This window comes from Monodon monoceros, unplaced genomic scaffold (assembly GCF_005190385.1).
Source record: "Monodon monoceros isolate NGI ecotype Baffin Bay Population unplaced genomic scaffold, NGI_Narwhal_1 Super_Scaffold_18, whole genome shotgun sequence".
NCBI lineage: Eukaryota > Metazoa > Chordata > Mammalia > Artiodactyla > Monodontidae > Monodon > Monodon monoceros.
This window is the reverse complement of record NW_021703774.1, coordinates 164673300-164699331: the sequence shown is the minus strand read 5'-3', so window position 1 is coordinate 164699331 and position 26032 is coordinate 164673300. Positions and strand designations below refer to the sequence as shown.

Below are 26032 nucleotides of genomic sequence, written 5' to 3'. Positions count from 1 at the left end.
GATGGGGCGTAGGGGCTCACCTTCTCGATCAGCTCCATCAGGGGTTTGGCCTTGAGCTCCTCAATCCTGCTTTCGTTCATACACGCACGGTAGTATACCTGGGCCTTCCTTTCTGCCTCACTTACACTGGCCGTGGAGTTTTCTGGAACGCCAAGGGAGAACAGTTTGCAGTACACCCCCATTTGCACACTGGGTGGCCCTGGGCGAGTCCCTCTTGGGGTCTCGGTGTTCTTAGCTGTGACAAGAGCTGGGACTTGGGCCTGTCAGTGCAGGTGAGGAACCGCCACGGTGGGCATCTGACCGCCGTGGGCAGACTGGAGGGCTCCTCATTCGCTGAGCACAGGTAAGGAGAGGAGACTGTGCTTCTCCCCCTCTGTTGGATGGGTTCTCAGACGTGTCCCTGGCCTGGCAGCACGGGCCACCCAACGGGAGGACAGTCTGCTTTCCCTGCCGGCTAGCGTGTGACCCAGATACCCCCGCCCGGTGCGTGGGACAGAGACCTGTCTGTTTTTTTTTTCAGATCCCAGAGAACCTTTCTTGTGGTAAAGACAGGGCTTGGACGGAAGCTTTAAGGCCTCGTTCATTACAAACTGACTCTCCGCTTCTTCCTCAGAGGGGCCGGGCATGTTCATCAGACTGAGAGCTGACTCAGAGGCCCTTTGCCATGTCCCTTCCCATCCCCCACAAGCAGCAACTCAGTTCCTGACACCGGGACACCCGGGAGCCTCTGTCCCTTCTCCTTGTCCTTGGTGCCCTGGCTGGGATGCCACCTGCTGAGGCCACGCTCCTGCGCGGGCACAAGTGGGGGCAGTGTCCCATCTGCAGCCAGGGCACAGAGGATCCGCCTTTCTCTCAGAGCCCTGCTCCAGACCCCCACCCCGCCGGGCCCCCGGTTCCCTCCGCTCCCGCCCCGCCTTGGGGAACTCCTCACTGCTCTGGCCACTCTTCCTCATTTCATTCTCATCCCTCCTGGACCCCGAAACCCCTTCCTTTGCTTTCCTTTTCCGGCAGAGCTTCATCCATTCATTCACTAAGTGGGTACTAGCTGCTCACTCCGTGTTAGGCTCTGTGCCAGCTTTGGGGACACAAAAGACAACGTCCCTGTCTCCATGGAGCTTCCTTTCCAGTGTGAGGACACAAGTAACAAACAAGTAACACATGAAGAAAGAGCTCCCCTTGGCCTTCTGCATAGGACACTGTCAAACCCCACTCAGCCTTCAAGGCCTCTCAGAGGCCATCTTGCCTATGAAGCTTCTCCTGAGAGGTTCATTCACGAAGGGCCTCAACACTGAGCACCTACTGGGTGTCAAGCACTGGGCTGGCCACTAGGTTTTAAGGACACAAGTAAGACCCGCTCCTGCCTCCAGGGAGCTCATGGTCAAATGGTGACACATACATGCAAAGACATGACCCCAAGACAAGATAGTGCTTTGACTAACGCAAATGGCTCTGGAACCCAGAGAAAAGTCACACCCTTTGGTGGAGTGGGGAGGGGCGGGGGGGTGCCGTTTCTCCAGAGGATGTTCTACGATTTGAGCTGGTTCTGAAAGATGAAAAGTTACCCACCAGGTAGAAATGAGGGGAAAGGGTACTGGGTTTGGGGGGAGTGGACAGTATGAGGAAAAGCAAGGAAGCATAAAAGGGCATGGGAGAGAAGAAATGTTTGGTGTAGCCTGTTTCAAAAGGGTTGGAGTCATTTCCTGACTGGCCTAATTAGCTTTCCCAGCCCCTCTCCCGAGAGCTCCTCTGCCCCCCAGTTCTTACCATGAACAGCATCACGGGTGTCAATGGTCAGAGAGCATCAGCCCCCATCTTGCTGCAGTCAGAGTGACAGCCCTCAACAGGGGATGGGACAAGCCTGGGGCTAGTTGAAGGGAGATACAGAGACAGAGGTCCAGGGGCCTGCATGCTGAGGGTCTGTGGAGCGCACACACAGCCCTGGAGACCACAGGCAACCACTGCTGAGCCCCGGAAACACCCGAGTGTGCCCCAGGCCCTACTGGAGCATGAGAAGAGCCTTCTGGAAGGGGAACGCAGACGTGGGGAGAGCTGAACTTCGCCCTGCTTCTCAGACTCACGGAGCACAACATGAGGGAAGGCAAAACCCCTCCCAGGGGCCTCGTTTCTGTGACAACACCCGCCCCCAGCAGCTAGGCTTTATTTATTTATTTATTTATTGTCCACATCTTTATTGGAGTATAATCGCTTTACGATGGTGTGTTAGTTTCTGCTGTATAACAAAGTGAATCAGCTCTATCACCTAGGCTTTTGAAGAATCATCACTGCTCACCAGACTCCAGAAGCAGCATCTGGCTCTGGCCATGACCCTGAAATGCCAGGCCAGTGTCGGGGGAGGCGTGTCCTGTGTGCTCTGGCCCACGAAAGGGCCTGGCATCTCCCTTCTCCATGGCCCCAAGGCCACCAAGATAAGAGGACCAAAGAAAGCCTCCCAAGGAACAGCCCGGCTGTGTTGATTACAGCGAGTTCCAGGCGGAACCCCCGTTCCCCGACACCTGTACACAAGCCCCATATGATTGCTGAGAGGAGGGGGAATGCATCGCCTCCCTCTCTCCTTCACTGTCAAGGTCAAACTTCCTTCCTTTCAGCTCCACACCCTGGCTGTTACCTCCGCTTGTTTTCCCACAAATGTTTAGTAAGTTCTGAAGGTTTGGAGGCTGCCGGGCTGGGTGTGGGGAGGCAGCAGGCAACACGGCTACAGGCACGGGGCCAGCCTGGTGGGTCAGGCGGACAGCAGTGCGAGCATTGCAAGGCATGTGATTATACATGGGCGACTGCCATAAGGAGAAAGTCCAGGGGGGCTGGAGAGGGTGGCAGGGGGAGGCCTGGGAACTCCCTGCCGGAGCCCTGGGGATGAAGGATGAGTTGCAAGTGGAGCGGCAGCGGGGGCTGTGCTGGGGCTGCCTCGCCCACTAGTCCATATCCTAGTCGCCCCTGTTCCCCCAGCACCGGCGGGCACACGGTGGCCCTCAGCGACGCTTGACGAAAGAACAGAGCTCAGGACCTGCCTCTGATGAGGAAGGATGCCCTATCTGGGGGATGAGAGGGTGATGAGCCCGGTACCGCTGGAGGCTTGCACGGGGAGGAAATGAGGCAGGTGGGGTAGGAAGGGACAGGAGTGTGAGCCCCACCAGGCGTTAGCACGTGTCCTCCCCCTCCCTCACCCCGGCTTCCCACGCTGATGCTGGCTGGGGCAGGAGCCCCAGGAGCAGGTAAAGCTCCTCCACTGCCCCACAGCCGCCCCCTGGCTCCTGTGCCCATCAGGACAACCCATGGCACATTCTCCACCTCCTCTCCTTCCTCCTCACTCACAGGGCACCTACTACCTGGCAGGCTCCTTGGGGGACAGGAATTGAAGCGAGATGGCCAGGTAAGAGGCCGCTGCAACAGACCAGGTGAGCGATGGAGTGATGGTGGGGGCTTGGGCCAGGGTGACAGCACAGAAGGGGTGAGAAGCAGGGGGAACGCGAGAGAAACAGGAGTCAAGATGCTGCCAGGCTTCCTTGGCCTGAGCAAGGGGGTGCTAAGATGCAGAAACTGGGGATGGAGGGTAGGCTCGGGGACTGGAATAAGCAATTCGGTTTTAGATGTTTTAAGTTTGAGATGTCTATTAAACATCCAAGTGGAACCCTGGGGGGAGTTTATAGAGCTGTTGTCTTGAATACTTTCAGTTCAAATAGGCACTGGAGTATACACATTCCTTAAAATTTCCTAGAAGGCCCTATAGCATGCATTCTCAACTGGGACAATATTGCTCCTAAAGGCGGGGAGAGAATTAGTTCTTGGATGGCAGAAACATCTTACTCTTTTTTTTTTTTGGCCGCACCGCACCACATGCAGGATCTTAGTTCCCCAACCAGGGATTGAACCCATGCCCTCTGCAGTGGAAGTGTGGGGTCTTAACCACTGGACCACCAGGGAAGTCCCCCAGAAACATCTTATTCTTTTTATGCATACATACAGTACAGAAACAAGCATACAGTATATCTGTGGTATTAAAATTTTAGGAAGGAAGCAGTCATTAAAAAAGGTTGAGAGACACTGTCCTGGATGATTTGGGCCCTGCCACCTCCTGGCTGCCAGCTCTAGCCTGTCTTCTGTTCCTCCCCTCTCGATTCCATGCTCCTACCCCAGGGCCACCGTGCTCACTGTTCCTCCTGCCGGCCACACTCTTCCCCTCACATCTTTGTGGTCTCTTCTCTCCCTCAATTCAAGCTTCTGCTCAAATGTCCCCTTCTCTGCAGGCCCATCCTTCCTGATCACCGTGGCTACCATGACCTCTCCCTTCTCTGGCCCTGCATCCTACTTGATTTTTTTCAAGGCCCTAACTGTTCACAACCATGTTATCTATTAACTCATTTATTTGTTTATTGTCTGTCTCCCCTGTGAGAATGTAAGTTCCACACACACAAAAGACTGTTATTCCTCACAGGATCCTAGGCACCTAGGGATGCTGGCACACAGTTAGTGGACAGTATGTAACTGTTGAGAGAGTGAATGAAGGCGTGTCTGGGAGTGCCACAGAGAAAGGCATCCATCACTTCAGCCTGAGGGAGGAGGCTGGGTTTCAGAGTGAAGTCAGGCACAGTTAATTTTCTCCTGAGGAAAAGCTTGGTTTCCTTTAAGACACCCCCCGACCTGTTTACTTCTCAGAAGTAGGGAACAGCCTGGGAGGAATGGACAGGGCAGCACCCAGGACCCAGCAGGGGGCCACATTTTTGAGATGGTGGCACTTCCAGGGCCCCGGTGGTCTGGAAACAATCTGGCAGCCCAGCACCAGATAATAGGACTCCCAACTGCCTGGGTACTTCCTTTTAGGGACCCCAAATTCCAGAAACTTCCTCAGTCACTTCCCCAAAGTCCCAGAGAGGAAAGATAGCATACCATTTAATCGGCCCGCTTCTTCCTCTGGGAGTTTTTATTGGAACACCATTTCCCACATCACCCCTGGGGAGGAAACAAATGCTCCAGCAGCTGGGAGGCTACAGAGATGGGGGTTCCTGGGATTCTGTGGCACTGCCACTGCCCCCCCCCCCCCGTGCTGCGGCCAGACCGGCTGGCCAGGAGCCTGTGGGGCCCCGACTCCACATCAGGGCAGGGCCAGCGTTTGTTTTAGATAAAACCACAGACACAATTCAGACAGTCACAGGCCTCAGGAGCCCCATCCGGTGAGGGTGAGAGGGGGAGCTGACAAGGCAGTGCCTTTTTCTGTAGAAGAACAAAAATCATGATAAGACCATTCCCATTTACTGGTGACTACTGCTCGTTAGGCCGTGTGCTGGGATCTTTTCATCACCACACTGACACCCTGAGGTGGACACGGCCACCCCGTTTCATACAGAAGGAAAATGAGGTCCAGGGAGACGAAGGAACTCGCCTATGGAGGCAGAGCTAATGGGCGGCAGGCCGGAATTTGAACCCACGCATTTTTAAGCCTCCCGGAGAAAACGAGCTACTTCCTCTGTGTGTGGGCATGGCTGCATGTGTGTATCTTGTCACAGCCGTTTCCACCAGCGGGTGCCAATTTATAGGCAAGAAGCTGGGTAACCGGTCCAAGGTCACACGAGTGAGTGGCTGAGGCCAGAGCAGAGGCCTAAGCTCTCTCTGCTTCCCTTTCCTCTTCTGCAGGTTGGCTTGGAAAACCAGAGGTAGATCTGAAGCAGTCCAGCCACCCCTAAGAAGCCCTGGATACCCACTCCCATCCTTGGATCAATTTATCAATCAGTCCGTCTCACCACTCCCCAAGCATGAAAGAAAAAGCAAGGCCTGCTGCTGCAGGCGTGAAATTGGATAGAAAGCATTTCAGATGCAGAGCTTGTCTGTAGAATTTCCAGTGTGTACAGGAAGATGAAACTACATTAGACAGTAAATACTGGAAAAAGATCAAAATGAAAATAGAAGAGATGTCACAGCGTGACATGATTAACTGCCAAGTTACTGACATGGACAAATTTAATGCTACTGGAATGGTTCTGCGTGTATTTCTCAGGGAGACTGGTGTCAGGAGTAGAAGAAAGGGAAACCACTAGCTTTTTCTTTATGGAATCTGTGTTACTTGAATTGTTACAACAAGCAAGCATCAATTTTTTCTTTCGTGATTAATCTTAGAATATAAAATGTAGTAAATATGACAAGTAAACAAAATATAACTGTAGCTCAAGCCCGGAGAGGCCCTTGGGTATCCACAGAAGGCATAAGGGGAGAAGCAGATTTGACCAAAGTCTTGAAGGACTGGGAGGTGTTCCCGATGGCAGAATAGCCTGTGCTAAAAGCCCTAAGGCAAGGCCCAGCCTAAGGGGTGACGGGTCCAGCTGTGCCTTTCCTCTGATGAAGTGAGGACACTCTTGTCTCCCCAAAGCCTACGAGGACAGCCCAAGCTGGCAGCTTGGGTGGATGGCAGAGTGTCTTTTGGGAGAGGCATCTGTGTCTCGTGCAGCTGAGGTCACCCCCCTCCAGCCAGCAGGCAGCCAGAACATGCCACGGTGGCACCTGGCCCAGTTCAACCCACCTGCTACAGATCTGCCTGGATTTCCTCTGAGGGCGCCGGAGTAAACTCACCGTTCACAGAAAGAAGTGGCTTGCCCAAGGTCACACGGCAAGTTGATGGTAATAGCTGTCCTGCCTGGCCAGCTGACACAATCCTTACGCCTCTGAATTGTCCTTCTTCTCCTAGAGAAGCCGCTCCCCAAGCCAGCCTGGACAGCAGGGCACCCCTGTGTGCTCCAATCCCCGCCAGCTCCAGCTCCCTCCTGAGGCCTGCTGGCTGACCCCTTTGTCTTGGGGGAGCTAAAACCAGCCTGGCCTTAAGCCCAAGAATGCACTGGCCCACACTCCTGCATATTTTGGTCACCCACTCACCTACTTCCTGCCTCTTCGGGAGTTTCCAGGTATCAAAGTCCCAGGTATCAAGGCCCACAAGTGAGGCGCCGTATCCAGACTGGTTTCCAGGAGTGAGCCCGGGGAGAGGGGATGCCAGGATATGCCTTGTGGGGAAGCTCTCGGTCACTACGACATGAGGTGACCCCAACTACCGTGTTCATCAGGCCTCGGGCAGGTCTCGCCTGGCCTGGAGAACAATATCAATCGGCCTTGGGGGAAAGGAGGTTGGCAAACCATACATGCGGGGCCCTATGACCGCTGTGCGCACAGCAGAATCAGTAAAGAAAGAATACAGGTCTGAGGCCTCACAGGTCTGGAACTGAATTCCAGCTCCACCATTTCCTAGGAAATATGTTTCCTTTGTATTTGTGAGTCTCATCTGTAAAATGGGCATATACTCCATGGCGTGAATAAAATAATACAAGTAAACAACCCAGCATAGTCATGGATACACCCTATCCCTCCTTTCCTGATAAGAAGCTCTATCAGTGCTTCTATAAGAAATAAAATAAGCAATAATTACTCTTTCTTCAACCACCCAATTAATCCTTAGAACACACCTGCCAATGCTCGGAGTTAGTTCCCACTTCATAGGTGAAGGGCTGAGGCAGGCTGAGCAGCCTCTCTGTAGTCACACAGCTTGTAGGGAGATATCTGAGCTGGAGCTCATCCACCACCACCGAGGAGGGCAGTCCTACTCTGCTGAGCACCTACTAGGTGCCAGACTCTGTGCTAAGCACTCTGACCCATCACAGTGAGACAATACCCAGAGTAACCTTGAGTGTTAGGTGGCACCGTTATTCCCATTTCACAGATAGTGAAACTAAGTTGTAGAGAAGCCGGGTCACTCGTCCAAGGCCACACGTGATAAGCTAGCATGCTAGGGCTCACTCCTGATACCACTGGGCCCCGGCCTCGGGGTCAGGGTTCCGGCTGCTCCGTGCCCGGCTCAGTGCACTCCCCACCCCTACCTTGACCCACAGGGACAGCGGGGATGTAAGGCCAGAGCCCAGGACTGCTGCCTGCGGGGTAGGGGAGGGGGATGAGCTCGGTCCTGGCCTAGACCCAAGGTCTTCCTGATAGGACCCAAGATCCTCCTAGAAGCAGCAGGATCAGGACCCATGGGGGTCCTACACCATGGGCAGTTCTGGACCTGACTGGGGAGTTAGAGGGCCCATCCGCCTGTCTCCCCCATCCCCTCTGGGTGCTAACTTCTTCCCCTGGCTGGAGACCCTCTTCATCCTGGACTGGCAGGGTGTCCTTGGCAAGCTTAACTTTTCTCAGGTTCCTCATCCATAAAATGGGAACCACAGTTCCTAAGTCCCAGGGTAGCTGTGAGGATTAAGGAGGCAGTGGATATGATGAGCCTGGTACAGAGCACGGCACATAGCAGACACTCAGCAAATGCCAGCCTCTTTCCTTCCTTCCTTCAGACTCTCAGAGCTCCATGCTTCCTGCAGGCTCTCCCCAACAAGATGGGCAGGGAGCCGTACTGCCCCTGGCACCTGCTGGAGGTGGTGTGGGACAGGGAAAGGACACGTGACCAGGAGTCAGGCAGTCCCAGCTCTGCCACCTGCTAGCCTGTCTTGAGGAGCTCTCTGGACTTCAGTTTCCTCGTCTATCAAGCGGGGTGAGGAACAGTTTCCTAGCTCCTACCCTACAGGGTCGCATAGGGTGATATCTACAAAAGAGCTCTGTAAACTGAAAAGTACTGGGCAAAGGTCAAGGGTAAATAATAATGGTAAAACCAACACAGACAGCAGCCACCACAATACACCTGGCCCAGGTAAAGCGCTTTAAAGATATCTTCCCATTTAATTTTCTAGACCTGGAGGAGGCATGGTTCCCATTGTACTGATGAGACAAGAGCCCAGAGAGGTTATGTAACTGACCCAAGATCACACAGTAAGTGGCAGAACCAGGACTTGAACCCAGGTCCCGGTGACTGAAGCAGAGGCACTAGCCCATCTCGTTATCCTATCTGGACTGTTCCCCTGCTTTGGTTGATGGTCCCTGCGCAGTCCCTGGCTGTGTCTTTAGGTGCTGGGGAAGGGACATCCCTGAGTTCCAGTCTGGCTACCACAGACATATTTGCCTTTAGTTCTGAAATAAAAGGCTGGGTCCCCTTGCAAAGGCACTCCGGTAGCACAAAGCGCACAGGGGGCTTTGCTGCTTCTGACATATGGGGTTCCCTCAGCCCCGCCTTCACACACCACCCGGCTCTGTCCCTCAGGGAGACAAGCAGGGGGCTGCCAGGGGGCCCTGCCCAGCAGCTGCTGGGGGCCAAGAAGTGGTGGGTGGGTTTCACCCTGCAGTAGCCACGCCCCCTGGGGCTGAGGTGGGGAAAACAAGCAAAGGTCTCCTTAACCTAGTTAGCTTATTTCCACTTTCGTCTTAAAGACACAGTTGCCTGAAATTCATAATCATCAAATTAGACTCTTTTCCTATCTCATGGGAAGGTTTCTGTCCCTTTGGGAAGATCTGCCCCCTTTTAGGTATCTTCTTCAATTTACCTACTTTTGAGTATCAAGATGCATTTTTTTTTTTTAAACTGAATAAGTATATGTCAAATCTAAGCTCTGTCATTGATGGATTGACTGGCTTTTCATGACCTAGCCTCTCCCAGCATTTAGGGTCCCAGGATGGGGCAGGGGTCAGCAGGAGACAGGTACGGTGAAGGTCTCGGCCCTGAAGGGTTTAAGTCGGGACCTCTAGAAGTTATAGCACAGGGTGTTTTGATTCCGCATGGAGAAGCACCCAACAGGCAGATGTTAATTCAACAGACATTAACTAAAGATACAACTTCAAACAAGACCAATATGGGATTCTAACCTGAGGATGAAACAACCAACAACAAGGTCAACTAGAGGTGCTGAAGGCCTAACAGGGTATAAAGAGAAGAAGTTCGGTTAGATGGCTTATCACACAAGCTCGATTACCATGAGGCCAAGGAAGACTTCTGCCTACAATGAATAACTCTCAGATAAAACCGTTGTTAGAACTTTGATCAGCTCACAACCTTAAAATCTGATCTAGTGTGCTCAGCGTTCATTCCTTTTGCTCGTAACCTGCAAAACTCAGTCAGTACTAGTCAAAACCTAAGGAACAGCTTAAAGCCAGGAGAGCAATGACCACAGCTACCAGTTCTTGTGCACCTACTACATGCCACACATGCCACGTTAATGCTTCACACATGTGCTCACTCGTTCTCGAACCTCTGCAGTTTGGGTATTATTAATCCTCTTCTCATAGATGAAGAAAGTAAGGCTCAGAGATAAGTGACTTGCTCAGGATCACGCACCGAACGATGGGGCACATTTAACCGAGTCTCACCTACTCCACAGCCCTTCGTCTCCCCATCCTGCCAAGCTCTTCCTTCAACCGGGCCTGGCCAGGTAGGTCCAGCGGACAGCCGTCCTCTGCAGCCCGTCCACTGGTCCCGCTGCCGGGTGCTTACCGAGGAGGTGCTTGATGATGGCTTGGTTGTGTTCCCAGAGGTTGCTGAAGGTCCCCCAGCGTGAGTGGCCGTCAGGCACGGGGTTGGCTTTGATCCAGCCGCCACAGGCATAGGTGAAGAAGTCCTGGCAGGGGTCCACCGTAGGGTCCATGGAGCTCAAGATGGAGCTGGTCACCGAGATGCAGGCGTCACTTAGGCACACCGAGGGGGTTCCTGGCAGGGGTCAAGGACAAGAGGCCAGTGAAGGGAAGGTAGGGAAGAGGCTATGGGAATATAGTGCTGGTGGCCTGGGGCTCTGGGGTGCCATGCTCCACCCCAGCCCTGACCAAACAGATTTGGAACTGGACAGTCACTAGACCACTACGGAGAAAAGATTTCAGGAGATTTACGATCTCCTGATGTGTAAAATTAGACTTCTGTCTAGCTGCCTAAAATCCTTTCTATGGCTTTAAAAATTATCCTGAACCAAGGTGCTTCTTTTAATCAGTCCTTCCTTCCACAAATATTCATTGATTTTTTTATTATTCCCTGATGTTCAACAAATTTATTTGCTCATTCATGCATTCATTTATTCAACAAAATAATTACTGAGTATCTTCCAGGTTCTTTGCAGAATGTGTGTGTGTGTGTGTGGTATGTGTGTGGTGTGTGTGTGTGGTGTGTGTGTGTGGTATGTGTGTGGTGTGTGTGTGTGGCATGTGTGTGGTGTGTGTGCATGTGTGTGTGGTTTGCTAGGGCGGAGGCGGTGGGGGGGGGGGCGGCGGGGGGGGGGGGAGGGGGCGGCTGTAGCCTCCTTCCCTCTTTTACTGTGGGGGGGGAGGGTGAAAGGGGTGGGGGGGGCCGGAGGGGGAGTTGGTGACAGGGGGGGGGAGGGGGCGGCAATGGGGAGTGGGGGGGGAAGGGCGCCGGTGGGAGGGGGGGGGAGGGGGGGGGGGGGTGGGGGGGGGGGGTAAGGGGGTCAGCAACGGGGGGGGGAGGGTGTGGAGCTAATGGAGCTGGGGGGCGGAGGGTGCCTTCCCCCGTCAAGGGCGTAGGGGGGGATGGGGGGTGGTGGGGATGGGGGCAGGTGGGGAAGGGCGGGGGGCGGATGCGGGAAGGCGCGGGGTGGGAGGTCCCGGGGCGAGGGGGGGGGGGGTAGGTGAGGGGGTGGGTGGGGGATGGCGGCCGTGAGGAGGAGGGGGGGTGCGGTAGGGAGCTAGGTGGGGGGGGGGGTGGGGGTGTGGCCGGGGGGGGGAGGGGGGGCATCCCGGGGGGCCACGGGGGGTACATCGCGGCACCCCCGGGTGTAGGATAGCGTGGGGAGGTGTGGGTGTCGGTAAGGGTGTGGGGGGAGGGGGGGGGGGAGTGGGGGGGTATGGGGCGTGTTGTTGGTGGACATGTGGGGTGGAGATAGGGGAGGCGGTGGAGGGGGGGTCGGGGGGGGGGTGCTGTGGGGGGGTGGGGTATGGTCGGTTGGGTAGTGGGGGTGGTATCGTGGGTGGGGAGGTTTGTGTGTGTATGGGGGGTGGTTGGCGGTGGTGTGTGGTGTGTGGGGGGGGGGGGGTGGGTTGTGTGTGGTGTGGGGGGGTGTGGATTTGTGTGTATGTGGGTGTTGGGGTGCTGTGTGTGGTGTGTGTGGTGTGTGTGGGGTGGGGGTTGTTGTGTGTGGTATGTTGGGCGTGTGTGGGTCGGGTTGTGTGGGTGGTGTGTGTGTATGGTTGTGTCGTGGGGGTGTTATGGTGTTGTATGTGTGTGTCGTGTGTGTGTTGTGTGTGTGTGTGGTGGGGGGGATATAAAAGGCATAGTCCTTTCCTCCAAGAGTTAATAATTTAGTTGGGGATACACACAAGAAAAGTAGAAAGACAGCAGCAGGAGAAATGTCTGCCATTTATTCTACCAACACAGACCGAGGATATTTAGTCCATGCCAAATGGGTGATGCAGACAATACGGTGCCAGGACTCAGGAAGGAAGAAAGAGTCTTAGGAATAGAAGGAACTATGAAAAATCATTCCCACTGAGTACAAGGCAGCAGAGTTATCTCACTGAATCTTCAAAAAAACAAAAATGAAACAACCCTAAGAGATCACTTTAAGGCCATCTTTACATACAAGGAAACTGGGGCACAGAGAGACTAAGTACCCTGCTCAGTGGCCACTGGGGTTTGAACCCCAGTCTCTCTCTGCTATGCCTGCTATGGGCCTGGAAGGGAGCCCTCCCGGTGATGACTGGCCCAGGAGGCAGGGCAGCCCCATCTGTCAGGTGCTGCCATGAGGAGGGATGGGAGCTGGCGCAGGTGGGCAGTGTGGAGGGCTGCCAAATCCTCCAAGTGCCCCCAAAACACAGTGCACAGAGGAACCAGCTTCGTTTGAGCCGGTTCTCACAGGACATGGGGCAGAGGCAAGAGGAGGGGGCCGGATTCCCGAGGCGAGGTTGGTCGGTGGGCTCAAGCAAAGGAAGCAAACGGTGGGCAGCCTTAGCCGTGGCCCAGCCCCAGGTGACGAGATGAAGCTGACTGCAGATGGAGGCTTGTGACTAAGCACACAGGCCCAGCCGCACCGCCTGTTGACCCAAGCTGACTGGCAACAAGAGGGACCGTTTCCTGATATGGGGGCGACACCCCCGTTGGAGGATGAGGACGCCAAGGCTCTGAGCAAGTGAACAGAACAAGGTCGCTCTGTGGTGTGGGAGCGCCCAGGCTGACCCCACTCCAGGCTGCTTCGGCAACGCCAAGGCCGGGGTTTTCCCACTTTCCCTCACCACCCCTTGGCCAGTCGTGCCAGGGGCTGCTGCAGCCCTTCTGGCGCGTTCAGTTCCCCACTGCACAGGGAGGAAGGCAGCAGGGCAGGCGTCAGGGGCTGTTTCTTAGACCTGGGTTCAAATCCCAGCTTTCTGCTTCTAGCCTCGCGCAAGTGGCCTCGTCTCTCTGGGGGTCGGTTTCTCCATCTGGAGATGAGGAAGGACGGTAGAACCAGTTTCATGGTGATGATGATCTCATGGCTGGGCGGGGGGCTCAGCTCCCTGGAGTCTTAGGGTCCACTGTTCCCAGGCCAATCCTCAGAGAGCAGAAGAGAATGCATGGGCTGGCAGGGTGGTCTTCCTCTCACTCGGAGACACAATGCCAGCTGGGGCTGGGCAGCCTGTGTGCTTATTAACATCTGATGACAAACCCAAAGTCCTGAAGGCTGACAAAGGGCTCAGAACAGTCGCACAACAGCACAAAAATCAGGGCGACTCTATGTCGAGGTAATTACTTGTTTTGAGATGACCGTACAACAATTAAAGATTATTGAGCCCTTAGGCATGAAAACAGAGAAAGGAAATGGTAGGGGACATGGCACCATTTAAAATATCTCTAAATGAGATCTTTGAGTCGCATGCCCCACTTCCCGACTAAGGGAACGTACCAGAATCTTTATGGGGGCAGGGGATGGGGGGAAAGAATGTCTGTGTAGTTTGAAAAAGCCTATTCACTATTATGATATAACTTCATAACTGGAAAAGGAAAAGAATACCTATTGTTTTTATACAACAAACTGCAGGAAGTAAAGCTTGACAAATACTTGGCTGGTGGGAAAACCCAGAAGCCAGCTGTTAAGAGGGTGATTCTCAGGGAGAAAGACACATCAGAATATGTGTGTGTGTGTGTGTGTGTGTGTGGTGTGTGTGTGGTGTGTGGGTGTGGTGTGTGTGTGTGGTGTGTGTGATGTATGTGCGTGTGCGTGTGTGTGTGAGAGAGAGTCAGAGAGAGAGGTATTTGTAGTTATCATAGGGGGACTTGGTTTTAAAACAAAATAAGAAGCCAGCCCCCAGGAATCAGTCTGAGAGGCTTGAGTTCTTCACTAAGCACCTAATCTGCTAGGCACACTGCAAGGTACCCAGGTGGTACTTAAGCAACAATCACTTGATTATTTAACTATTACTGGTTTGTAGATGCTTTACCAACTATCCTTGGCCTAGCAGGTGCTTAATGTACATTTGATTAATTAATACATGGTTTCCAGGCCCCCCTAATCTCCTGTCAACACGTTCAAAACTCAGCTCAGGCTCCCTCTCCTCGGGGAAAACTTCCCAGACCCTCATCCTTCTCTGTGCCCCTTGGCTGCCTGGGTGTCCGCTATCTGAGCACAGGCCATGCTATGTCATGGCTGTCTCCTTGCCTACATCCCCCGCTAGAATGTGAGCCTGAGGGTAGAGCCAGCATCTTACTTGCATTTATAGTTCCTTTGCCTAGCATTGAACTTGGCACCTAGCAGCTATCCAATACATGGTTGTTTTGGGGGTTTTTTTGCGGTACGCAGGCCTCTCACTGTTGTGGCCTCTCCCACTGCGGAGCACAGGCTCCGGATGCGCAGGCTCAGCGGCCATGGCTCACGGGCCCAGCCGCTCTGCGGCATGTGGGATCTTCCCGGACCGGGGCACGAACCCGTGTCCCCTGCATCCACAGGCGGACTCCCAACCACTGCGCCACCAGGGAAGCCCCCCAGTACATGTTTGTTGAATGAATGAATGGCTGAGTGAATAAAAGAGCTTCGTCCAGGCCTTGGTCACCACCTGTGGATGCAGCAGATATCTCTTCCCTTTAGGATGTGCATGATCCGTCGAGCAGGTCCCAGATCTAGCTCACAGATACTCGTCTGGATGGTGCCTGGCCTCGACACTAAGTAAGACACTCCAGAATATTTTCCAGAGAATTTATCGTTTGTTTTGCTGTCACTGCTTGCAAAGCATCTGTAAGTTTCTGGAAAGGATGGTGCAGCAGGAAGGTGGATAAATATGTATTTAAGTGCCCAGACATAATTTAAAGGTGAGTCTTTCAGAATCATCAGAATTTGCATTGACTGATGTTTGCACAAATGTGGCTGATGCCAGCCAGCACCTGCTGCTGGGTAATGAGGTTATTGTCAATATCTGGGGAGGCCTCTGCTTTCCCAGGCCCAGGCAGCTGACAAAGACACATGAATTGGCTCAAGGGTCACCGGATCCCCGGCCCAGCTCCACCCTGGGGGAAGAATTCCCCTCACCCAGGTCCAGCCTGGGGAACGAATTCCCCTCACCCAGGTCCAGCCTGGGGAACCTTCTGCAGCCCCGAGGTGGAAGGGACAGACAGAAGCAGGATTCCTCCCTGCGGGCCCCACCTGGCAATGACAGAACTGTTTGGGGCCCAACCACTAGAAGCCAGGCCTTGGGGGCTCCCTTCTGGTTTCTGATGGAGAAACAGCCTGGGAACTCCTAGGGGCAATCTCAGGGCAATACTGCCTGCTGGAGTCTAGCCTGCTCCCCGTTCACAGGGCCAAGAGCTGGGCAGACGAGGCTGGCTAGGGCCTATACTTCCAGGCAGGGTGTTCTGAACTAAACCTGATTTAGGATGAAGCAAGATGGCGGCTGCAGCAGGACTTCCCTGGTGGTCCAGTGGTTAAGGCTCCGTGCTTCCAATGCAGTGGGCACGTGTTCGATTCCTGGTCGGGGAACTAAGATCCCACATGCCTTGTGGTGTGGCCAAAAAAAAAAAAAAAAGGAAGATGGCAGCTGCAGGACTAGGGTGATCAGTAGAGAAAGACTGTTCCCACTTAATCCTCCTTCTTGCTCTTTGTTCATTCAATCGTTTACTTATTCATTTTGCAAAGAATTTGCACATCTATGGCATGCAGGCACTATGCTCAGCACATATGGTTAAGAAATCATTAATTAATTAATCAGATATGCATTAATCACCTGCTGTGCTGGGCGCACTTGGTAAAAATCTACAAATCATTAAATAGTCAGTTAAACAATTAAGCGATTATTTCTTAGGTACCACTTAGGCACCTGACATAGATTAAGTTCTCATTAAATGTTTGTGGAAGGAATAATGAATGAATGAATGAGTGATTGATCCAGGAGCGATGTAAGGATGACTCAGATGAAGTCCTGCCCTCCCTCCAGGCCTCCAAATCCCTTCCTCATTCCAGTGCAGCATGGCCACCCACGCAGGCCAGGAAATTCACAGTGGAGAAGGCTCAACAAAACCTGCAGTTGATGTTCCCCGATCCTGTGAAGGTTCACGATGGCTCTGATGGGATGAGTACCAGGTGACCGAGTTGATGGGGTTAAACTCTTGGCAGAGCCCCAGAGGCTACTCAAGCAGGTGGCCTACTGTCAGCAGAAAGCTGGATCTTGGGGCCCAGGGGAGAGATCCTGGAATTGACTGGACTCCCATCCTTATTTTTAACTTGGATCTGCCCTTTCCAGGTCCATAAGAGCTTATGGATCATTGATTCTGTGTAAGGCACTTGCTACATATACTCAGCCAGACACAGAGAACCAGCCTCAGGCCGCTGACAGTGGGATTGAAGTGGGGTCTGATCATATACAAGGTAGGACAGAGAAATGAGATGACAGAGGTACACAAAGGTCCCTGGCTCACAGAAGGACAGATTTTCTGGGAGCACTAACCCACACTGGAGTGCACCATGAATTACAAAGCCTGAGCTCTGGGGCCCGCCAGCCCATGGTTGAGCTCCAGCTGCCCCACTCCCTCTCGCACTAGCCACGTGACCTTGGACAAGTTACTCAGCGCCACTGCCTCAGTTCCCTTGTGCGGAAAACAGGGCCAGAAGCAACCACACCTCACAGGGCTGCTGTGAGGAGGCAATGAGATTACATCCGTAAAGGAGAGGCCTGGTATTTGGTACATGGAAAGTATTCAGCAAACGGAAGCCATTATTGCTATTTTGTTGGAACTAAGGATGGAGGACAGGGCCAGCCCGTGTGTCGAACCAGCCCACATCCTAACAATAATAGTACCTGGAGCTAAGGCTAGAGAAGGCCTGTTGGGCACCAGGTATGTGATAGACATAATCTCGAATCCTCAGAGACATCCCCAAACTGAGCACTATTTTCTCCATTTAAAGTAGAGAAGACAGAGGCTCTGAGAGATTGAGTGACTTGTCCAAGGTCACATGGACAATAAGTTGCCCAGCCAGGATTTGAACTCATGTCCTTCTGACCCCCAAACCTTAACATCACCCATCTGCCCAGCTCCCAGGTCTTGGTCTGTTGCAGCAACCCCAGCCTCCAGACCCAGCTCTCTCCTTGGCCTCGGAGGCCAGTCCTGGCTTGAGCAGGGAAGCCCCCTTATACAAGTGGACACAGCCTGGGGCAGGAGTGAGTGAAGCCCATCATGCAACACGGGTGCACCTACTTGTCCGGTACTGGATGCCTAGCGCTGCCAAGCAGGCCACCATTCCTGCCGCCAGAAGTACCACCAGCATCACCAGCCGCTTCTCCAGCTGCGTCCGTGCGGCCCAGCACCTCTGGCCACTCCGGGGGCTTCGGAAGTTCACCTGTAGGGAAGGAGACAGGTGGGGCGAGGAGAACGTGAACCCAGGGCCCCCACTACCCAGGAGGAGGGGGCTCCACGGCAGAACCCAGCCCTGGGGAGACACCAGGGCTGCTTGATGTCCCTTCCTGCCTCAGGGGTGGTCTGGTTCCCATGGAATCAGTCCTAATCCAGGAAAGGAAACAGCACCCTGCTCGGCAGCTCAGATTCGCTGCTAAACATCTGAGTCAAGCAGTCAACCCAGCTGGGCTTGTGTTTTTTGTGTCACCTGATACGGGTAGAAGAAAAAAAAAAAGATCAGCTTTTCCCTGTTTCTCCAGTAAGGAGTTCAAAAATAAACCAGGATGTTTGGACTCGCAGGCATCCAGCAGACATCCAGCTGGGCTCTCTTCAGAGTCCCAGCTTCAACAGGCCGGGGGTGACACAACCCCCATGATAACCCAACCACAGTGCATACTTCCCAGGGGCACAGACAGCCTTAGCTGTCGAAACCATCATAATCCCATGAGGGCTGTGTTCTTAGTTTCTTTTTACAAATGAGGAAACCGAAGTCCGGAGAGGTGAGACCCTTGCCTCTCATCACACAGCTAAATGGGTAGAGCTCGGATTTGAGCCCAAGTGTATTGATTCTAGAGCCTGCCTGTGGGTCAGAGATTAGAGTCTTGGGAGATGTCAGGGGAGATGCAATGGAGAAATAGCTCCATTGGAGCAGGTCCTCAAAGGGAGGAAAAAATGTCCTCAGCCTAACAGCACAGCTAAACAGGAAAGGAGGCACAATGGGAGGAAGTGGAGGGTGTGACAGGGCCTTCCAGGCTGAGGAGGAACCCACCAGTCTACAGCACTCAGAGTCCTCGGCCCGGCCCACAGACCCAAGGCCAGCTGGGGGCTCCCCTCTGTTCTACGAGGCGCTTCCTGCAAAAGCCAGGGCCGCGGGACAGGAAGGGTCCCCTGAAGGTGGGGTTCAGTTTAGTGACATTGTGGCCAACAGTCGAGCACCAACTCAGGGCCACATTGGAAAGACCGAGGGGAAAGATAGACTCCCTTGCTTTCAGCTGCTCACTGCCCAGCAGAGAGGCAGATAAAGAAACAGACTGGGGTGGGCAGAGGTTCAGTCTGGGAAGGCTTCCTAGAGGTGGGGATGCCTGGGCTGGGTCTTAAAGAATAACTAGAAGCTGGCCAGGTGAATGGGGAGGGGAAGGGAAAAGCGGGGCCTGGATCCTAAGGGGTGCTGTAAGCCAGGTGAAAGACTGGGGACTTCCTCCTGAGGGCTGGAGTGATACGATTAGATTTACCCTTTGGAAAAGTCATGGTGGCAGGAGCAAGGCTTGGAGGGGAGCAGGCATGCAGGCAGGGAGACCCACAGCCTGCCAGGAGGTGAAGGGGGTGATGTCAGGGGAGATGACCTGCGAGTGCCCCCCGACAGCTGAGGGGATGGCGGCCCCTAGGAGCAGGTCACAGCCTTCAGGGAGCCTCACACTGGCGCCTGGGGAATCTGAGGCTGGTCACCTTAGGGAAGGGCATTGAACAGCCTCACGGTCGTCACTGGATATTTTGTGAACAGAAAATGACTGGGGGGGCTTCCCTGGTGGTGCAGTGGTTGGGAGTCCGCCTGCCGATGCAGGCGACACGGGTTCGTGCCCCGGTCCGGGAGGATCCCACGTGCCGCGGAGCGGCTGAGCCTGTGAGCCATGGCCGCTGAGCCTGCGTGTCTGGAGCCCGTGCTCCACAACGGGAGAGGCCACAGCAGTGAGAGGTCCGCGTACAGCAAAAAAAAAAAAAAAAAAAAGAAAGAAAATGACTGGGGGTTACTGCTCTAGAGAAGGAGGAAGACAAGAACTTTTTGTGGAAAAAAAAAAAGTGGGTCCTACAACCGAGAAAAGGAACTTGAGGCTTGGTAACAATGCTGTGGAGGTCCGGGAGGTTCGGACACAGAAGCAGCTGTGTCAGGCGGGGGTCGGGGCGGGTTGCCTCCTGGAATCCCTTAAGAACCTTTTTAAAAACGTGAGACATGAAGATTCTGACCACGCTACTGGTGCAGACACAGCCTGGGATGATGCTGACATGCTCACAGTAATCGACGTCTATAAAGTGCTTTTTCAGAGGCATCAATTCTCTCACGCAGTTTACCCCGGGCACCGGTATCTCAGAGGGCCCTCAAAGGATTTGCCCTGTCTGGGGATGCTGACATTTACTTTTCCTGGGCCCCTGAGCTGGTCTCACCTTCTGCCTCCCACTCTGGGCCTCTCAGTGCCCCCATTACCAAGGCTCAGTTCGTGGGGGGAGAGGGGTGAAAAGCTAAGAGATGGAGCGATCTTGGTGTAACAGGTACCCAGTCCCCTTGGAGGCCAAGGATCACAGCCGTCAGGGCTGGGGAAGCAGAAAACCCTCTCTTATGTGGACAGAGCAATACCGAGGTGCAGGGAAGCTGAGGAGGTGAAAGGGAGAGAAAGAAGAAATAAAAGGGAGAGGATGAAAGACAAAGGGAGGGAAGGAAAAAAAGAGTAATCATGGCAGGTATTGTTTGAGGGCTTTCTGTGCTTCTGGCATCACGTTCGTTCTATTTTGTTGCTAGATGATGCTATTCTATCTTCACAACATCCCTAAGAGTAGGTATGAGTGCTAGCTCCAGAAGAAACACAGGAAGTGGGGCGAGGAGACAGCGTGAGAAAACCCACGTCCCTCCCGAACCCACAGCCTCAGCCGAGTGGCCACGCTGCCCCCCAGGAGCCGCAAGCAGAGCTGAGCCTCATTGTTTAACGTCAAACAAACAGATGGTGTTCACTGCAAAACTTAAATAGAATTAAGTCAGAATTAAATTAAAAATTCATATTTCTAGGCAGAAATGGCAAACGGAATTTGAAAATAGGGTTTTTAGCCTCTGTACTGTTCTTTGCTCGACTTGAACTACCAGGTTGACGGGCCTCTTGGTTTCTGCACAAGCCTCATGTCTGAGGGCAGAAATCCAGAGGCATCCTCCTGCAGCAGGAGAAGTCACCGGGAGACTGCGCCAGGATCAAGAGGCCTCTCCAGGAGAGCCTGTCCTCCAACTCCTGGGTGCAACGGACGGGGCCGGGGCTGTGGGTCTGAGCTGCTGTCTGGCTCCGTGCTGTCTCCTCCCTGAGCCCCTCTTGTCCCCGCCTTGCCTCCTTCAGAGCCGGCCTTTTGGAAATGAGGGCGTGCTGATCATGAGAGAAGGGACTGCAGGGACGTGGAGGGTCGGGAGATTAGTGACGGGCAGCCCTCTTGGTCTCTGGAGAGGTAACAGGGAAGGGGCATCAGCTAAGGTGCAGAGCTGACGTCTGGAAGATGGGGTAAGGATGACCGTGAACGCTCAGCTCACTGGCAGGCTTAACATCCTAGCGACTGTCGTGTGAGGCAGAGAGAGAATGAAACAGAGAGGAAAGGATGCGCTGGCAAGACAGGTGGAGAGGGAGACCGAGAAGGAAACAGAGCTGGAGAACGAGAAAGAGGGAGGAACTGTCTAGCTGTCCAGCCCAGGAGTTCCCAGGGTTTCCAGAGCCAAGGGAACAAAGCCCTGATGAGGGATAGATATTCGGTTACAGAAGTGAGGGCCTGGTTCGGCAAGGTTCTGCAAGAACGAGTTCTGCAGGCGAGGATGGGACACCACGCCCGGGGCCCAGGAGACAAGCCAGCAGAAGGGGCGGGGAGCCTGGCTTTCAGAGGAAACAGGGGCTCCAGAGGGAAGGCAGAGTCTTTTCCTGAGTCACCGCCTGGCCCCCCAGCGACCTGGCTGAGTGGAGCAGCACACAGGAGTCAGTCTGGCCAAAGGATTGGCAAGGGAGCGCACCTGCTGCAGCCCGAAGGCCAGACCACTCCGCGGGGGCTGGCAGGGAGGTCTGGCTGCCTGCCTTGAAGTCAGCCTTTCGGAGCAGACAGACCAGGACAGCCTGGCCCTGCGTGATATCCTGCCTCCGTCAGGGTGTTAGGTTGGGGAAGTTTCTTCTAGCACAGTTTCTATATGGTGAGCTTCTGGCTGAGGCCACTGGGGCCAGGCCAGAGTGAAACTAGAATGCCCTCCTGTCCTCCCCATTTCCTTCCTGAGCCCCACCTGCCCCTCTGCCCCTGTGCCTGACTCTCTTCCAATGACCGAGGACAGCTTATAGTATAGTACCTGTTGGGAGGGAGGGGACTCCTTATATCTAAACAGGATCGATGTCTAGTATTTAGAAGAAGCACTTTCCAGCTCTCTTTGCTTCCCAGAGAAACACCCAGCTGCTGATGATACGGTGGCACTGGAGAAAGGGCACCGATCCAAGAAGTCAAAGGTCACCCTTGACTTTTTCAAGATCCCTCACGCGTCCCTGGGCGGCCTCTGGACCTCAGTCACCTATTTTTAAAATGAGGAAGTTGGATGAGGTGCCAGGTCTAGACCAGCTCAGATCCCAGAACAACTCGAAGGCCGGAAGCATAAAGATCTAACAGGCAGGTAGAGCTGAAAGGGTCTCCTGGTAAGCAAAGAGGTCTCTGTAAAGCACTCAGTGGGACTGTCTCTGAAATCACCTGCTAAAGACAGCTCTGTGCATGGCGGGGGGCGGGGGTAGAAAAATGAGAAAACCACCACTAAGAATTCAATATCTCAGCCTTCCTTTTTCTTGAAAAAATTGATTTTTAGGATTAACTGGATGAGTTTCAAAGGTTTTGGTAAACAGTTGGGGCCCTCTGCTCCCCAGTTTAGGCTGCAAGTGTATCTTTAGCTATTTCTCTTTGAGCCACTGGGGTGTGGGGAGACCAGGCAGCCAGTTTGAGCAGAGCAGAGGCAAAGGTATTATATTTAGGGCATCACTGAGATATCATGCCTGGTGAGTTTTGATAATGATCCCGATAACAACCAAATGCATTTTCTGTTGCATTATACATGGTGCTTTCACTTATATTGTCTCATTTCAATCTTTGCAACAGCTCTGAGAGGTGGATTAATATTAACCCCATCTTGCCAAAAAAAGTGGTTTAAGTGAGTAGTTTTCAGGTCTCAGAGCCCACGAGAGGCGAAGCTGGGGCTCCGTGTTAGAGATGGGGCTTTCAATTCTGTACTCAGTCCACAGTGACTAATTTTAGTTGACTGTAATGAACTTGTACCTCAAATATGAGATCAAGGGAAAGAAAAATCCTTTCTTTCAGGTGAGGTACAGGTAGAAATTTGCTCCAGCTAAATACAGCACTTTGTCAGCATGTTCAGGCAAAAAGGTGGCAAGTTTGGCTGAAAGATGCAAGTTTTCATTTACTAGTGTTGGTATCGACGACTTTGAAGTTCTGAGAACCAATGGGCTTCCAAACCTTAAAAAATCAAGTAGCTGATTTTTATAGCTGCCCGTCAAGAGAGGGAGATTTGGGGGGACTGGGTCCATTTCAAAAAGCCTAAAATTGAGGGAGCAGTTGCGTTTCTAGCAATCACTCACAGGAAATTATTCGGAAGTCTAGAAAATGGTCACCCACAGTGTTAGAGATATTGGGCCTACTGTCCAACTGTAGCAGATTGCGTAAATATACTTTTATACATTGGTACCGTAAAGTATTATGATTTTTATTGGTAGCATGTTTTGGAAGTATTTTTTTTATTGTATTTTATTTTTTTGGTCCCACCACATGGCTTGCGGGATGTTAGTTCCCCAACCAGGGATCGAACTTGGGCACTCGGCAGTGAAAGCGCCGAGTCCTAACCACTGGACCGCCAGGGAATTCCCTGGAAGTACTTTTAAAATTGAGGTACAGTTGATGTTTTCGAAGTTTTTAACAACATAGAAAAATGCTTATGAAGTGGCACTAAATGAAAAAAGCAGGACAAAATACTGTGCACTTCGAGTGAGCTCAACTATATTCTAAAATATATATAAGCAAATGTGAAAAACTAGAAGCGGTTATCTCTGAGTGGTGGGGTTACTGTTTCTTTGTAAATCTTTTTTTATACTTGACTCTTTTTTTTTTTCCACAAATGAGCATGCAAGGTTTTTTATATTGGAAAAAAAATCCCTATGATTAAAAACATAAAATTAATAGAAAACTCTGCTTTGTAAGATGAGATAAATAGGTTCTTGACTCTTAGAAGAACGATTGTTAGCTAGTTCATGTTTGCTTTAGGGAAGTCGGGGAGTCTCAAGGAAAGCCAGGCTGGGTACCCACAGAAATGCCTCCAAATCCTTGGGGCAAGCTTTTTGGCTTTTCCTGTAGTAAAAATGGGCGATTTACCCAGTTTGGCAGTTTGGTGTACTGCCAACCAGTGGCAGTTTGCACTCCAACCACATGATAGCTGTGTGACCACAGGAATGTCCCCAACCTCTCTGAGAGTCAGCTTTGTCATGTGTAGCATAGCCACAGGGGCCCTTACCTCATGACCAGAAGAAAAAACAAGAATCCTAGCAGGCCCAGAAATATGTATTACATCCATTTTCTCTAACTCCATTTTAAAGATGAGGGAATTGCGACTTAAAGAGATTAAGCTGCTCACCCAAGATCACATGTGGTGTCAAATTCAAAGGTGGGCCCCCGGCTTCAGAGACTGGGCTGCCTCCACTCTGCCAGGCAGCCTCAGGCGGATGAATGTACTTTGCGGCCTGAGAAAAGGCTATACCCACGTGGGCTGCTGTTATGATGATGACAACACAGCATATTATTTTGTTGTGAATTCCAAAATGCTTCTGTGCTGATATATTTAGAACCTTCTGTGAAAGATGAGACTGAAAAAGATTGCTGATTAGATTCTGTTTTGATTTGGGAAGGGAAAAGTGCCTGCCACAGAAATCTAATTTCCTGCTGGATTTAGCCTCTTAAGAAGGGTCTATGGGGAAGAGGGTCTAGACAGACTGGGTTTGATTTTTCTCACTCCCAGATTTCTAGCTCTGTGACCTAAGGCAAATTGTCTCCCCTTCTGGAGCCTCAGTTTCCTCATCTGTAAGTGGGAACAGTAATCCCTATGGCTCATGGGGGTGGTCCTGATATTAAGTGGGATGATGTAGGTAAAGGTGCTCTATTCCAGTGGGCAGACCACTTGGGATCATGAGTTTGGATCTCCCTGGGCCTATTTAACTAGCCTGGAGGAGGGACTCAATCAACACTGTTTCCCTTTACTAATATTATTATCCCAGCTTCTAAGAGCCTGAGTAGGGTTGGGCCTGGCAGCCTAAGTTTCCACACACCCTAAGTTTGCCCTTCGGAGTTGTGATTTGTTGTCAGTTCACTGGGCAGCCCCAATACTCTCCTCAATGCCCCCCTTGGTCAACCTGGCAGAAGTCCTCCTGGACTAAGCTGCTCCAGCCTCTCTTTAAGCCGGTTTTTCGGAAGTCAGGTCACAGGGCCCCCTTGGGCATCCTTCATATTTCTGACTCGCTCCCATCCACCTGCCTGAGTCCAAACCCAACCAGGGCTGAGGTCCTGGTCAGGACTGTCCCAACTCAGCCCCACAGGGGAAGAAGAGCAAAAGAAGCCACACTCACTGGTCTGCTACCAGGCAGGGAGGCAGTGGGCATATTGGAATCCCACAGGGGCAGACCCTGGGTGGGGGAGGAATTGGGCTTCCTGAGTAGGCTGAAAGGGGCAGGGAAAGGGGGAGCAGAGGATGGGCTCCAACCCCCAGCAAACTCAGGGACTGGGGGGAAGAATGGGGTAATGCCCACCAGACAGGGTGACCAACCACCCCAGCTGGCCGAGGACTGATGGGATTCCAGGGCTTTCCATGCTACAACTGGGACAGTTTTAGACTCTGCCAGTAAAGGGCTGTGTGACCCTGGGCAGGTCTCTCAGTACTCAGGGACAGCCTCTTCTGTGAAAAGAGAACTGGACCAGCTCACCTCTACAGGATGCTTCAACTCTGCCACCTGGCCTGTAGCCCCAGTAGCAGGTGGTCGTCGGGAGGGTTTGGAGAGGTGCAGAGCTGGGGAGGGGAGGCCGGTGGGGGGAGTCCAGCGCCTCAGGGGCACTTCTAATCCAGAAAGACTTTTTCGACAAGGAGCCCAGAGCTGCCGGTCTGGCACTGGCCCCCTCCCTCCCGACTGGCAGGATTGGGGCGGGGCGGGGGCGGCAACAGCGCGACTGCCTGGTGGGCCTGGGCTGGGGTCTCACAGAGGGCCCGGGTTCCTACCTGCAGGTGGTTTGGGTACACGTCACCCTCGGAGAGCGAGTCCACCAGGTCCTCCTCGTCCAGCGTAGCCCGCTTGTAGGTCGACATCTGCAAGGCCAAGTGCAGCATGGACTCTCTTAGCGCCTCCATGGCTCTCACGCCCGAATGGGGAAGCGGCCACTCGCCGCCTCCGCTGCCGCGCCCCGCCCCGGCCGGGACACCGAGACCGGCCCACGGACCGGCCCGCGGCGGGGGAGGGGGTTCCCGCCTCCCTCCGTCACCCCGCTCCCCGCTTATCCAACACCGCG

General features: G+C 53.2%; 1 protein-coding gene across 6 annotated transcripts in view; it reads right to left on the bottom strand.

Moving 5' to 3' along the window:
- ECE1 (endothelin converting enzyme 1) overlaps positions 1-26032 on the bottom strand; it is a 113596-nt gene that overhangs the window by 29795 nt on the left and 57769 nt on the right. For all 6 annotated transcript variants that reach the window (XM_029230680.1, XM_029230682.1, XM_029230678.1 and 3 more), the window contains 4 exons: positions 25746-25832; positions 17516-17657; positions 10355-10567; positions 21-142 (listed from right to left, as the gene is read on the bottom strand). In XM_029230680.1, coding sequence (XP_029086513.1) covers positions 21-142; positions 10355-10567; positions 17516-17657; positions 25746-25832 — 564 coding nt within the window. The remainder of the gene's footprint in view (positions 1-20; positions 143-10354; positions 10568-17515; positions 17658-25745; positions 25833-26032) is intronic.